At 33.5% G+C, this 13,684-nt stretch overlaps 1 protein-coding gene across 1 annotated transcript; it reads left to right on the top strand.

Annotated features, from left to right (window-relative positions):
• Positions 1 to 1,623: 1,623 nt before the first annotated feature.
• On the top strand, positions 1,624 to 11,130 carry LOC145069914 (ARM repeat superfamily protein). The gene is made up of 28 exons (XM_079016853.1): positions 1,624 to 1,960; positions 2,151 to 2,364; positions 2,462 to 2,557; positions 2,660 to 2,777; positions 2,860 to 3,033; positions 3,119 to 3,289; positions 3,366 to 3,421; positions 3,519 to 3,757; positions 3,846 to 3,934; positions 4,011 to 4,139; positions 4,213 to 4,287; positions 4,397 to 4,565; positions 4,658 to 4,797; positions 4,871 to 4,963; positions 5,057 to 5,237; positions 5,330 to 5,430; positions 5,512 to 5,806; positions 5,918 to 6,163; positions 6,239 to 6,401; positions 6,494 to 6,569; positions 6,666 to 6,824; positions 6,909 to 7,760; positions 7,861 to 8,553; positions 8,647 to 9,279; positions 9,363 to 9,772; positions 10,058 to 10,298; positions 10,375 to 10,545; positions 10,666 to 11,130. Exons 1-28 carry the CDS (start codon positions 1,801 to 1,803, stop codon positions 10,894 to 10,896), a joined length of 6,375 nt encoding a protein of 2,124 aa, XP_078872979.1. The 5' UTR covers positions 1,624 to 1,800; the 3' UTR covers positions 10,897 to 11,130.
• The last annotated feature ends 2,554 nt before the right edge of the window (positions 11,131 to 13,684 follow it).

Raw genomic sequence — 13,684 nt, 5'->3', positions numbered from 1 at the left:
AAAATTCACAAAGAAAACATGTTTAAAGTTTTTTATGTTGGTTTGAGGGCTTTGGACAATTTTTCGAGCCATGTTATTATGTTGAAATTTTTAATTTTTAAGTTTGTTATATACTAATTCTTTTTTGTGTTTTCTTGATTTAAGTATTTTTTTAAGAATATCATTGTATGTTGTGGTTAAAATTTTAATGTAATTAGATTAGATTCATGTTATCGATTATATGTTTTGGAAAATGATATATATATATATATATATATATATATATATATATATATAATATTTAATTAACTATTGTAAACATGTTTGTATGTTCATGTTGCTTCAAAACAACAATTAATTAAAAATCATGGATATGTCATATTATCCATATTATGCATGTAAGCCTTTTTTAAAATGCAAACTGTGTATCTTATCACTTTATATTTTAATATATGTTTAACATTTTAATTATAATAATAAGTGTTTTTTAAAACTTTCTTTCACTTATTATTAATAATAAGTGGTTTAAAAATTAATAAACAATAATTACAAATAATAAAATCAAATTACATGGATATGTCATATTATCCATGCAAGTCTCTTTTGAAATGCAAATTATCTATGTTATCACTTTATTATTTAGTGTATGTTTCACAGTTTAATAATAATAATAAGTGTTTCTTAAAAGTATTCTTTAACTTATTATTAATAATAAGTGATTTAAAATTAATGAATAACAATTTTAAATGATAATAACATCAAATTATAAATTACATTTAACTATAAATAAATTGTATTTTAAATGAACATTATTATTGAAATTAGAAAATGATCGCATAAGTAAAAACATAATTAATTAATAATAATAATTGTTAAAAATAATACTAAATAGATAATTATATTTAATTCTATTAATGAGGAATGTGGGTTGATGTTAATGAATATTATTGTTCAAAATAATTGAGATTATATACACACACACACACACACATATATATATATATATATATATATATATATATATATTAGTGTAAAATATTATCTCAAAGTTAATGTCAATAACATAACTATTTTAAACATATATTTTTCAATATTTTAACAATATATTTTTAATCTTCGCTGTGCAACACACGTAAATTCATCTAGTCCCTATTCTAATAAAAAAATAGATTGATTCTCCTTTTGCCATGTGTCATCTTATTAAACATCATAATTAATATCATGCCACATGTCAATCAATTGATTATGCATTTAAAATTTTAAAATTTAAATTTCTCACTCTAATTAAATTAAATTAAATAACATTAGAATACCATTTAAAATAAAATTAATATAGATTATAAGGTCACATATTTATCTAAATCAATGATTATAATTTTATATAACTAAAAAAATATAATTAATTAATAATTTTGAGTTTTTACTGTAAAAGTTTAATTAATTTTGTAACCATGGTGTTCACGGGTTATAAACTAGTTAATAAATAAAAAATAGTGAAACGGAGTGGAGTTGAGACTTGGAGGTGCATACTGCAAAGAGCATGAAAGAGGACCTAAATGTAGATTGAGCAATAGTAAAGGGGCCATATTTGTCATATAAAAAAGAACCGTCTTGGTACACACAGGAAAACATAAACCCTAAAGGGCTTAAACACCCGCGCCATCTCATTTGAAGTCGGTAGCCCCTCATAGGCACTTGCCACAAGCAACCACTCTACTCTGGGGTTTAGGGTTTATCATATCCAGTCGGGACATTGGTACAATACAACAACCAGTTTAGGAATCCGACCATCTCTGTTTAATCGTCTTCAAAAGAACAACAATGGCGACGTCAATCGCCTCACAACTGCAGGCAATCAGGTCAATTGTCAAAGCCGACACAGACCCTCTCAAAAGACCGTTTACCCGTCCCTCCATCCTGTTTGACGCCAAAGAAGCAGCTGATATCGACCTCGATACTCTCTTTAACCTTGCCCTTTCAGGTATTGATATGAATAAATGGGTATTCAGTGCTTGCCGTTGTATATTCGATCCTAAACATGATTAACATTAAAGCTTAAAGTAATTAGCAATACACTCGAACTTGAGAAGCAACCCTGATGAATTATAATGGATGCTGGAGTATTATCACTAGTACTCATTGCGAATGATCTGAGATTTGTTTTTTTTCAGGGTTGGAGGGTCTTGTGAGCCTGGATGAAAGATTTGTGAACTACAAGAATGATTTGTTCACTCATAAGAGTAAAGAACTGGATCGAGAACTTATGGGTGTGGAAGACAATAACCATATCAATGCTTCAATTAGTTCTTATTTGAGGCTGCTGTCCGGACATTTTAAGTTACCTTCGGCACTAAGGACACTCGAATATCTAATCCGTAGATACAAGTATGTATTACCATTCAAGCTTCACTTTTTCATGTCCTTTCACATTTTTGTATGTCAACATATCAGTTCATGTGCTATTCTGCATCTTATTCAACAGGATTCATGTATACAACATTGATGAATTGATTTTATGTGCTCTACCTTACCATGATACACATGTTTTTGTCCGGATTGTGCAACTTATTGACACAGGGTAAGAAAAGGGTATATCCCATTCTTCTTTTTCTATTTTCTTTTTGGAAATGAACTACAATTCGAGTGTCCATAACCTTATTACCAACTTGTTATGTTATAGAAATGGTAAATGGCGGTTTCTTGAGGGTGTAAAAATTTCGGGTGCACCACCACCCAGGAAGGTTATTGTGCAGCAATGTATTCGTGATATGGGCGTTTTAGAGACTTTATGCACCTATGTAAGTCTTTTTTGCCATATGTTTTAATGAGGAATATTGTCATAGATGGAACAAAGTTTTTATTGCAAGTATTCTTTTTTAGGCCTCACCTACAAAGAAGCTACAACCTACAAGGCCTGTGATAAGTTTCTGTACAGCTGTCATTATAGAGGTTTTGGGCTCTCTTACTGTTATTGACACCGATGTTGTAAAGAGAGTTCTTCCATTTGTGGTTTCTGGTCTTCAGACTCATTCAAAAGGAAACATAGATCACAAGGTGAGATTGATGCAATTGACTTATGTGACCTTATGTAGTATAGGTATCTTTTTCTTCATAGGAATGATGCATATGATTCTTTCAGGCAGGAGCGTTGATGATTGTTGGTTTACTAGCTAATAGATCAACATTGTCTCCTAATCTTGTCAAAACCTTGATTCGCTCTATTGCTGATGTGGCACGTGAGGATGTAGAACAATCTACTGATTTGCACTTGTTTCGTGTGTCATTTATGGCCTTGGTTAATGTAGTACAGGTATTCTTGCTTGCCATATGTTTTTTTATCTGTAACTGTATGCAGTTAATTTATACCCTTCTTATTTACATGACAGTTGCAATCTATGGAAGTGCTCCCTAAAAAGGTTGTGGATATCTTGAAGGAAATTAGGTAGGCCTCAAAGGATAAAGTTTTTCTTTCTTTTGACAATTCAAAGCTTTTATTTTTCTTTATGTTTCCTGAACATGGATTTGATTTTGTGATAAAGGGATCTTTCGGGTGTTCTTTCTGGATTGACCAAGGAGTTCAACATCGACAAGTTTCTAGGGGTATTTTTGGAATCCCTCATGGAGTACAGTCATGATGATGATTCGTGCCTTAAAGTGTTGCTTTCAATGATAAAAGCTGTTCCTGTTAATGTTTTAGTTGGTCGTTTAGTTACAAAACTTCTTTCAACCTGCATGAAGTTATCCAAGAAAGGGAACAAACAATCTTTATCTGCACCAGGTTAATTCAGCATTTCTGATTGTTAAATCATTATTTAAGTTCCATTTTTAACAACTGAGTTTTGTATATTTGCTCATTCTTGTTTTAGTGGAAGGAAGCAAGGTGAAACAAATCTTGCTCTCCATCAATGAACATTATCCAGTGGAATTACGTGATGCTGTTCAAAGTTTTTTGAAGGTTTGTTATTTTGCTGTATATTTTTAATCATGATTGCTTTCTTTTTCAACTTCTCTATTCTTCCTATTTCTTCTAGGATGTTGAAATGAATTCCAAGAAAGATAGCTTCACATATGAGATTCTCTGTAAGACATTAGATGGAGGGTTAGACTCGTCATTTCCACTATCTGACTCGAAGATCTGGTTTGGACTGGAACATCCACAGGTATATGCCCTCGTATAACTTGTTATAATTTGCTCATTTTACTGAAATTTATTATATATCTATAATGTCACAGGCTAGGGTTCGACGTGCTACTGTTATGAGTTTGGATGCGGACCCCATGATTGGAGATAAGTCTGCTAATTCACAGGTGATATGTTAATGTGATGCAATTTTAGATCAATAATTTGAAGCAGTCAACATTTAGGTCAATAATTCCTTCTGCTTTTGTTCTAATATTTCTTCTATGTATCTTCTAGAAGCTTCAAACTGTAAATGATGCTCTCTTGCGACGGCTGTACGATGATGACCTAAGCGTGGTTCAGGCAGCATTAAGTATGGGGAGATTGTCTGAGTTTATAAAAAATACAGATCTTCTTGATGGTCTTCAAAAGGTGTTTAAAAGATGCATCAATATATTAGTATCAAGTAAGTTTTCTCTATACTTGTATTTGATAATTGACATAGCTTTTGGTCTAAGTTTAAGCATTCATTATAGTTAACTTTATTTTTTCTTGTAGAGGCATCAAGTGATACCACTTTAGCAGCTGATGTCAGCATGTCATGTCTGGAGCATGTAATATCAAGATTTCAAGGCTCAGAACAATATGGAAAAGAGCTTGCAGCAATGATATTTCCTTTAGTCTTAGTCATGCCAAAGGTCTTACATAAAATTCACATTGTTAGTTGACTTTTTTTCTGCAATTACTGACATTTTTTTTGTTTATAATCAGACCCAGAGGATAAACATAAAAGCTTTAGATGCAGCCAAACAGTTAAAATGGCCTCTTTACCAGAAACTTGGCAGCACCTCTGTTTCTGGAAAGGTAAGTATTATTCTTTTATGCTTATCAATCGTATGCCAAAAGTGAGGTGTAATAAATAATAATCATTTTTCTCTTATCTTCAAATTGTTACAGAAATTAGCGCATACAAGTACTTCTGCTCTCAATATGGAAAATATGGATGTCATGGCAGAATGCTTCTTGGCCAACCCTGATGAATATGTGCAGTGGTTTGTTGGATACTGCCATGATTTGGAGTTGTCAAAGACGTTATTTTTCTTGATTTTGTTGCATTCAGTAATGAAGTCACAGAAAGGTAAGCTTGTCTATTCCGGGTTTATCCTTTCTAAACTGCCATGTGTACATGTGCAAATTCTGATTGCTTCATTTTCTCTGATATTGCTTCAGATCTTGGTCGATTTTCTGCTATATACGAATCCTGTTTTCCAGTTGTTACAAAAGAATGGGAAAAGTTAGAGATGGCTGGGGTTGGAGTTGCTACAGATGAGGTATCTTTGAAGAGATTTAGAATTTTTATGAGCATTTCATGATTTGCAGCTTTTTTATTAACTGAATTAACTAATTTACAGGCGAATAGAAGAATGGTGGACAATGATTGCAAAGCATTCCTTGGTCAAATGTATGATGTGAATCTCGAGGTTTTGAATGCTGAGATATTAATATCCATATTCTGGAGGTTACTGGAAGCTTTTTTTGCAACAGCTCTGGATGATGAAAACAAGAAGCAGAAAGTTATTCTTCAAGATCTTTTTTCTTTCTTTGCTTCTCATTCAAAGGTTGCTTTCAAGAAACATCTTCATCATCTTGTTGCAAATCAGAAGAGCTCACCAGCCCGATTTTTGTCTTCACTTTTCACGGATGAAGGTGAGTCAAGACTTTGACTTTTCTTGTTCTTATAATTCCATCCTTTCTTTCACAGTTTCACTAACATTTTTATGGAAAAAGGGTATTCTTACAAGACTTCTCTGATTGCAGGTGTTGCTGATGCTGTCCAAATTGAAAGTCTACACTCGTTTGCCTTTTATTGTTCTCATTTGGAAGAGGAAATCCGTTTGGAAAATGAAGTAGATGAGGGTTTACTTCTTCAACTACCTGTTGAGTTTCCTTCAGTTCTTGTTCCATTGTCTAGTGATCACCAGGAAATACGGGTAGCTGCAATGAGCTGTATTGAAGGACTACTTACCTTATGGCCACATGTTAGTTTATCTGGAGGGAAAAATGGTAATTCTCTTTTCTTAGACCTACTTAACTAATATTTGAGTGGCATTATGACATTTTATGGTACCTTTTCCACAGGGAGAAGTGCAATTTGGAGTCATTTTCTTGGAGATCTTTTGGCTTTGATGGTTCAGCACAAAAAGCTTATATTGTCTGACAAAAATTTTCTTCCTGACTTCTTTACAACATTGCTAAGCTCTTCACATCATAGCATGTTGGTTCCACAGAGTGTTGGAGAGAGGTATTTTCACTAATGATTTTATAAGCACTTTTCATATTTATAACAAAAGCCTTGTATGTTTTCTAATCTGTATCTTTTTAAAACTTATCCAGATTTGATCGGCCAACAAAGGACAACATACTGAAGTTTATCTTGGGATCTGCACTATCATTGTGTCCTTTTGGAATGGTATGTTTCTTGCAAAATGCTAATTCAGTTGCCTTTGACTTTCATCCATTCTGGAGTTTTCCATATTGACTTTTTATATGCTTGACACGTTGGCAGCTGAAAGTACTATCTTTAGTCAAAGGTTTGGGAAGCCAAGTTATGCTAGTTAAAGAACTCAACTCTTTGCTAAGTGACCTGTTAGAAAGACGCAGTCATGATAAATCCCATCAAATATTGTCAAAGACAGAAGTTCAAATCCTATGTCTTCTACTAGAGGTAATTTCTCTAAAAAATTTACATAATCATAAGCTTTTAAAATCTCATTCTTTCATTGAATTAATTTTTTCTCCCTCTTCTTAGTGCTGTACAAAGCTTACCTCAGCAACTGGTGGGCCCGCTGTTGAATCATATATTTTGAAGGCTCTTCAGGTCGATCGTTCATACTCTGAAGATCAATCTATAATACAGCCGTGTGTGACTGTTTTAAGATGTCTTAATAGCTCTCTATATGGTAGTTTCAAGTCTGAAACACAAGAGCTTCTCTTTCAAGAACTCGTGTGTTTGTTTCGAAGCTACAATGGTGACATTCAAAATGCTGCTAGAATCGCTTTGTTACAGATAAAGATTTCCACATCAATGGTACAACACATGCTTGATTATGTTTTGGAAAAATCAAGTCCATTAACTGGTACCCCACATGGAAAAAAGAAAAAGAAAGTAACAACCCAGTTGAAACCTAATGATGCGGGCCATACCCGATGCAGCAAGCTCACATTTTTAAGCTCTTTACTTGACATTCTGTTACTAAAGAAAGACATAGACAACAGGTCTGATCTTATTCAGCCACTGTTCAAGCACTTAACCATAGTTTTCATGGACAAAGAGTGGATACAAGAAGCTGTGAAGCAGGATCAGGAACTTCTAGAAGCTTCTGCTGATGTTTCACAAAGTACAGATGTCACAATGTGTTATATTCAACAGAATCTTTTATCAGTCCTTGAAGACATCTCAAATTCCCTTATGCCAAATGATGAAGCTGCTCAGAGTTTTGACATAAAGCTATTGCTTAATTGTACACGGTCTACAAATGATCCAACCACACGTAATCATGTCTTCTCATTGTTGTCAGCAGTTTCAAAAGTTTTGCCAGACAGAATCTTGGATCACATTCTTGATATTCTTACTGTCATTTGCGAATCAGCTGTAACACAGGTAATAATATAATAATGTAATATTAATCTTTTTGATAAATTGCATTCATAATCCATGTATCAAATGTGTCGTTTTTTTTAATACAAGTTGTTTTCTGCAGTGGGATAGTCACTCCAAGAAAGTATTTGAAGACCTGATTTCCACTATCGTCCCATGTTGGCTATCAAGGACTGAAAATCCAGAAGAAGTGTTACAAGTTTTTTTGAATATATTACCTGATGTTACTGAACATAGAAGGCTTTCAATCATTGTGCATCTTTTGAGTACTTTAGGGGAGAGTGGAAGCTTAGCTTCATTACTTTTCCTACTTTTTCACTCGTTGGCTTCAAAAAGCAAGAATTTGGAGAATTTCTCCACAGAGTGGGAGTACACTTTTGCCTTACAAGTATGTCAGCAGTATTCATGCATGGTATGGCTTCCTTCACTTGTGGCATTGCTTCAGAAGATAGAGATGGGTACGTGGGTCCCACAACTGTTTGTACAGTTGCTAGTTGCTATGAAGTTTATTGGTGACAAATTACAAGACCCTGAAATAGCATTCAAGATTAAATCTGGTGAAGATGTTGATAGCATTCAGGCAACAAGTGGGGATCTCATGGAGCTTGTAGTCACACACATGCAACTTGTTGGATCAAGAAGAAAGCAACATGGTGTTTCAGATTCATTAGGAAAGGAACTAAAGGAGGTGATGAATAATGTATTGACAGCTGTCAGTAAAGGGCTTCTACCCTCGACTTATTTTCAAGTCATCATCACTTTGTTAGGTCATTCAGATCGAAATGTGAGAAAGAAGGTGAGAAATTTCTATATTAATCACATGATTCATATTATCACATATAAATCATGTTTATATAATTATATTGACTAGTTTATTTTGGTTTGACAGGCTCTAGGGCTTGTATGTGACATGGGAAAAGAGTTGACCATGTTGACTCAAAAGCACAACAAGAAGGTAATGAATCCAAGTGTCAGAAGCTCATGGCTTCGTTTTGATGAAGTTGCATCGCGACACTTTGAAAAAATGTTACATGAGATCTTGAAGATAGTTGATGATAGTGTCAACACTTCAAAACATGCTTCCTTGAGACTTTCTTCCATTTCTACCCTTGAAAGTTTAGTGACAGTTTTTCCTTCTAGTGATTCCGTTTTCAACACATGTCTAGCAACTGTCATCAAACACATACATTCAGAAGACTTGGCTATATCTTCCGGATGCTTCCGGACTGTTGGCGCTTTAATTAATGTTCTTGGACCTAGGGCACTCCCTGAGCTTCCTAGTATCATGAACCATGTCTTTCAGAGGTGTGATGACATGTCATCAAATTCAAACGAGTCTCTCTTCATGTCTATTCTTGTTACCATAGAAGCTGTTATTGATAAACTTGGAGGTTTCCTAAATCCTTATCTTCCTCAAATCTTGGAACTTGTAATCTTACGCCCTCAATACGCAACCAACTCAAGTTCAAAGTTAAAGTCAAAAGCAGACAACGTTCGGAAGCTCATAGCAGAAAAAATTCCTGTAAGTCAAAACTTTGACTTTTGTTAGGTAAATGTTTATCTTATAAAATATATATTTAATTGATTTTTGTTTTATTTTACCAGGTACGGTTGTCGCTTCCACCTCTATTGAAGATATACTCTGAAGCAATCAAGATTGGGGATTCAGGATTATCGGTTTTATTTCAGATGTTGGGAAACTTTATATCTACAATGGACAGATCATCTATTTCTGCTTACTATTTGAATATATTTGACATGTGTCTTGTTGCTCTTGACATTCGTCGCCAACGTCCTGCTTCTGTCAATAATGTTACTGCTGTTGAAAAGGATGTTATTAATGCAATGGTGGTTCTGACAATGAAGCTTACAGAAAACATGTTTAAGCCTCTTTTCATTCGGTGTGTTGAGTGGTCAGATAATGTCGATGAGCAAAATGACGATTCAGTCCCTGGAAGTATTGATAGGGCAATATCGTTCTTTGGATTAATACAGAAGCTTGTGGATAGCCATCGGTGAGTTCACTCGTATATATATATATATATATATATATATATATATATATATATATATATATTTTTTTTTTGAGCTATATATATATATATATATATATATTTTTTTTGAGCTATATATATATATATATATATATATATATATATATATATATATATATATATATATATATATATATATATTTTGAGCTAAATGCAGGAAATAGCAACTTTCTGTTACATCATTGTATTTCAATTTTTCCTAATGTGATATTGATGTCGTTTGTTTTATTTTCTGTGATGTTATAGATCCTTGTTTGTTCCATACTTCAAATACTTTCTCAATGGGTTGGTGCGACATCTGAGCGATGATGACGTGGCAACGCCGGGTCCCACTCGAAAGAAGAAGGCGAAGCTTATGGAGCCAAATGTAAACAAGAGCCCAGAACATTCCAGGTGGCATATAAGGGCACTGGTGTTGTCATCTCTACATAAATGTTTTCTTTATGACACCGGGAACCTCGAGTTTCTCGACTCCTCAAATTTCCAAGTAAGCAGAATCAATCAATCACATTTTTTTTTATGTATATATATAATCTTATTTGATTAATTTTTTTTTTGTGCAGGTGTTGTTGAAGCCGATTGTCTCACAGATTGGTGTGGACCCACCAAGCTCTCTAGAACAACATCCAGATGTACCATCTGTGAATGAAGTGGACGAATTGTTAGTTTCTTGTGTTGGGCAAATGGCTGTTACTTCTGCTAGTGATCTTCTATGGAAACCACTTAATCACGAGGTTATTATTATTATTATTATTTTAATGTTTAGTTAAGACCATTAAGTAAAAAAATAAAATAAAAAACATTTTGGATATTTTTGTGAAACTAAAATGCTGTGTTTTTATGGGTGGGTGTAGGTTTTGATGCAAACAAGAAGTGAGAAGGTGAGGACTCGGATGTTGGGGTTGAAGATAGTGAAGTATTTAGTTGAGAATTTAAGAGAAGAGTATTTGGTGTTGTTGCCTGAAACAATACCTTTCCTTGGAGAATTGTTGGAAGATGTGGAACCAAATGTTAAGTCACTGGCTCAAGAAATTTTGAAGGAAATGGAGACATTAAGTGGTGAAAGCCTTCGCGAATATTTGTAAAATTTTTAATTACGATTATAGTGTTCATGTAGGAGATGCCTTGGGCATCATCTCAAGTTTTGTTTGTTTGTATTGTTTGATATCAAGAAATTTTGGGAATGCAACAACATTAGTTTACATGTAGTTTTGAATTCTCTTAACTCGTAACAGTGGTTGTGGTTGTGGTTGGCTAAGCTCCACGTTTTTTGTATTTTCAGGTAACTTTAGTTGAAAGAAATTACTGTTTTTTGAGTCTTTCATATCCTCCATCTTGAAATAAAATTTCTTTACTCGTTTAGGAATGCACCCTGTAGGGAAACTGAATTAGTTTAAACCAATAACAATTGTGTAAATAAACGAATTAGTAGATTAAAAACAAAGTTCTTGTTATGCAAGATTCATAATATGAAAACGTTCCATTGAATTGAAAACAAATTAGTGAAAACCATTGAATGATATCGATAAAAACACAATAGTTGTTGTCTCTTTCTGTTTGAGGAACTTATAGAATGGAGGGGCACAAACTTGTGATAACTGTAGGGCTGTATCAAACTATTTGGTACCAAGAGAGGTTGTTGGCAGCAGGGTAAGACAATAAACTGTGATATCGCAAAAAATTTGGTTTCATGCTTAGGAGGTCTACGTCTTATGGAAAAACATCAAGAAAGAAATAATGGATATGTGGTTCTTGGCCTAGAGGAGACATGATAACATGAGATGAGATGATTTGAAAGACTTTGGAGGCAATAGGGGTCTTGTTGAGTTATGTCACGGTTATACGTGATATGTACCACATGTTTTCACAGACAATAATTAGTGATATTAAGCTTTTCCCCGTAGAAATCAGGCTCCATCATGGCTATGCTCATAGTCCATACATCTTTGCCTTGATTATGGATGAAATCTAGGGGTGAGCAAACCCAAACCAAGAAACTGAGAAACCGACTAAAACCGACGAAATCGAAACCAAAAAAACCGAAACCGAAGCAAAAACGACGGTTAGGGTTTGAATTTTTTAAAAACCGACCCATCCAACCCGAGAAACCGACCCATACTTAAAACCGACAAACCGCCCCAAGAAACCGACCCATCCAACCCGAGAAACCGACCCATACTTGATTGTTTTTTGGTTGTAATAGACTATTTCGGGCTTTGGTTGTAACTTGTAATAGACTATTTGTTGTAAGACTCATGTTTTTTGAAGTATTTAACTTAAATTCGGTGTTTTTTTGAAGTATTTAACTTGTTGCTTCATTTATGGAAAATGAGTTAAAACCCAAAACCCATGGGTTTAAACCTAGAACCCGTGAATGTATGAGTTGAACCCAAGAAACCGAAAAACCGCCCAAACCGATCTCATAACCCGAGAAACCGAACTGACCAGAAACCGATCCTATTGGGTTCTGAAAACAAAAAACCGACCATTTATGGGTTGGGTTTGGTTTGGGTTCCAAACCGACCCATGCACGGCCCTAATGAAATCTACTGTGAGTTTCATGAAGGTACTTTTTGTTGACAGCATAATTCTATTGGTTGGATCCAGAATTGAGCTGAATGCTTAGGTTGGATTCCTGGAAATCATCGGAGAAAAATTGCTTCGTAATAACACAATTAACACAAAATATATATGGTATAATTTTAGTGGGGAGCAAAGAAGTAAAGAAATAGAAGTATGTGTCAATAACCGTTGTTACAGTTCGCTATAATAAATCTCCATTCTTACAATCTTGCCATTGTTTGATTATTTGGTTTATAGATATTGAGTTTTTTTTTGTTTTTTTGTTTTTTTTTTTTTTTTTTTGTGATTTGTTTAATATTGTTACAAAAGTAACATATATTATTTTAATTAATTTAGTTGTAAATTCTTAAAGTTTTATATTGTTAAATTTTATGGTTTATGTATTTGTTAATGCGGATATTAATCGACCTAAAGGTAGGTTAATATTTGGTCGGATAAACACATGTTTAATGATAAATATGTGACAATTTTTTAGGTTGAATGTCATTAATAAGTCAATCCAAAGAGGGGTTTATTAATGGACATGTTGCATTGTCAATTATTATTATCAAAATTTATAGTTTATGTGTTTATTAATGCAGGTATTAGCCGACCCAAAGGTAGACTGATATTTGACCGAATAAACATATATGTGATGATAAACATGTGGTGATTTTTTGGTTTCATGTGATTAATAAGTCAATCCAAAGAGGGGCTTGTTAATTGACATGATTTATTGTCAGTGTTTATCTCTATAATAAGGTTGTCTCTTGCAAGTTAGTATTACTGTCCAAAGACTTGGTATTAATGTTGTGTTGATACCTTATAAATATGTCATAAATTGAGTTTATTGATTACGATTTATGGATTAATGAGCATAAAAATAGATTTGCTTATGTTTGAATTATGGTATTATTTTTGTTAACATTGATCATATTTATGAGTCATGTACTCAATGAGATTAACTTTAAGGAATGGAATGAAGGCATTATGTTAGTTCTCAAATGTATGAGTATTGACCTTGCATTTTTGGATACAACAACATTCTTTGAGGATGTTGAGTTTGGGGGAGAAACAAGGTTAAAACATTGACTTTAAGGAGGAATCAATCTTGATTCCTATTATTGCTTTCGATAGTATGCAAATTATGAATCAGTGATCGACAATGTTTTTCAATCTCCTATTTTGAATACACAAACTCAACAACCTCAACTTTGGATATCCTATGCGTGGTACCATATTTTTCATCAATTTATTATCTCTTTTGGTTTAGGGGTAAATATAGTAAATGATATTGTGTATCACATATTA

The sequence above is a fragment of the Lactuca serriola genome, chromosome 8 (assembly GCF_051521515.1).
Source record: "Lactuca serriola cultivar US96UC23 chromosome 8, Lser_US96UC23_V15, whole genome shotgun sequence".
Classification (NCBI taxonomy): Eukaryota; Viridiplantae; Streptophyta; class Magnoliopsida; order Asterales; family Asteraceae; genus Lactuca; species Lactuca serriola.
This window is presented reverse-complemented; position numbering and strand designations above follow the sequence as displayed.

Coding starts and splice junctions, on each gene's coding strand:
- LOC145069914 (XM_079016853.1), top strand. CDS start 1,801: ATGGCGACGTCAATCGCCTCACAACTGCAGGCAATCAGGTCAATTGTC. Junction 3,935..4,010: donor CTGTTCAAAGTTTTTTGAAG/GTTTGTTATTTT, acceptor TATTTCTTCTAG/GATGTTGAAATGAATTCCAA. Junction 5,431..5,511: donor TTGGAGTTGCTACAGATGAG/GTATCTTTGAAG, acceptor ACTAATTTACAG/GCGAATAGAAGAATGGTGGA.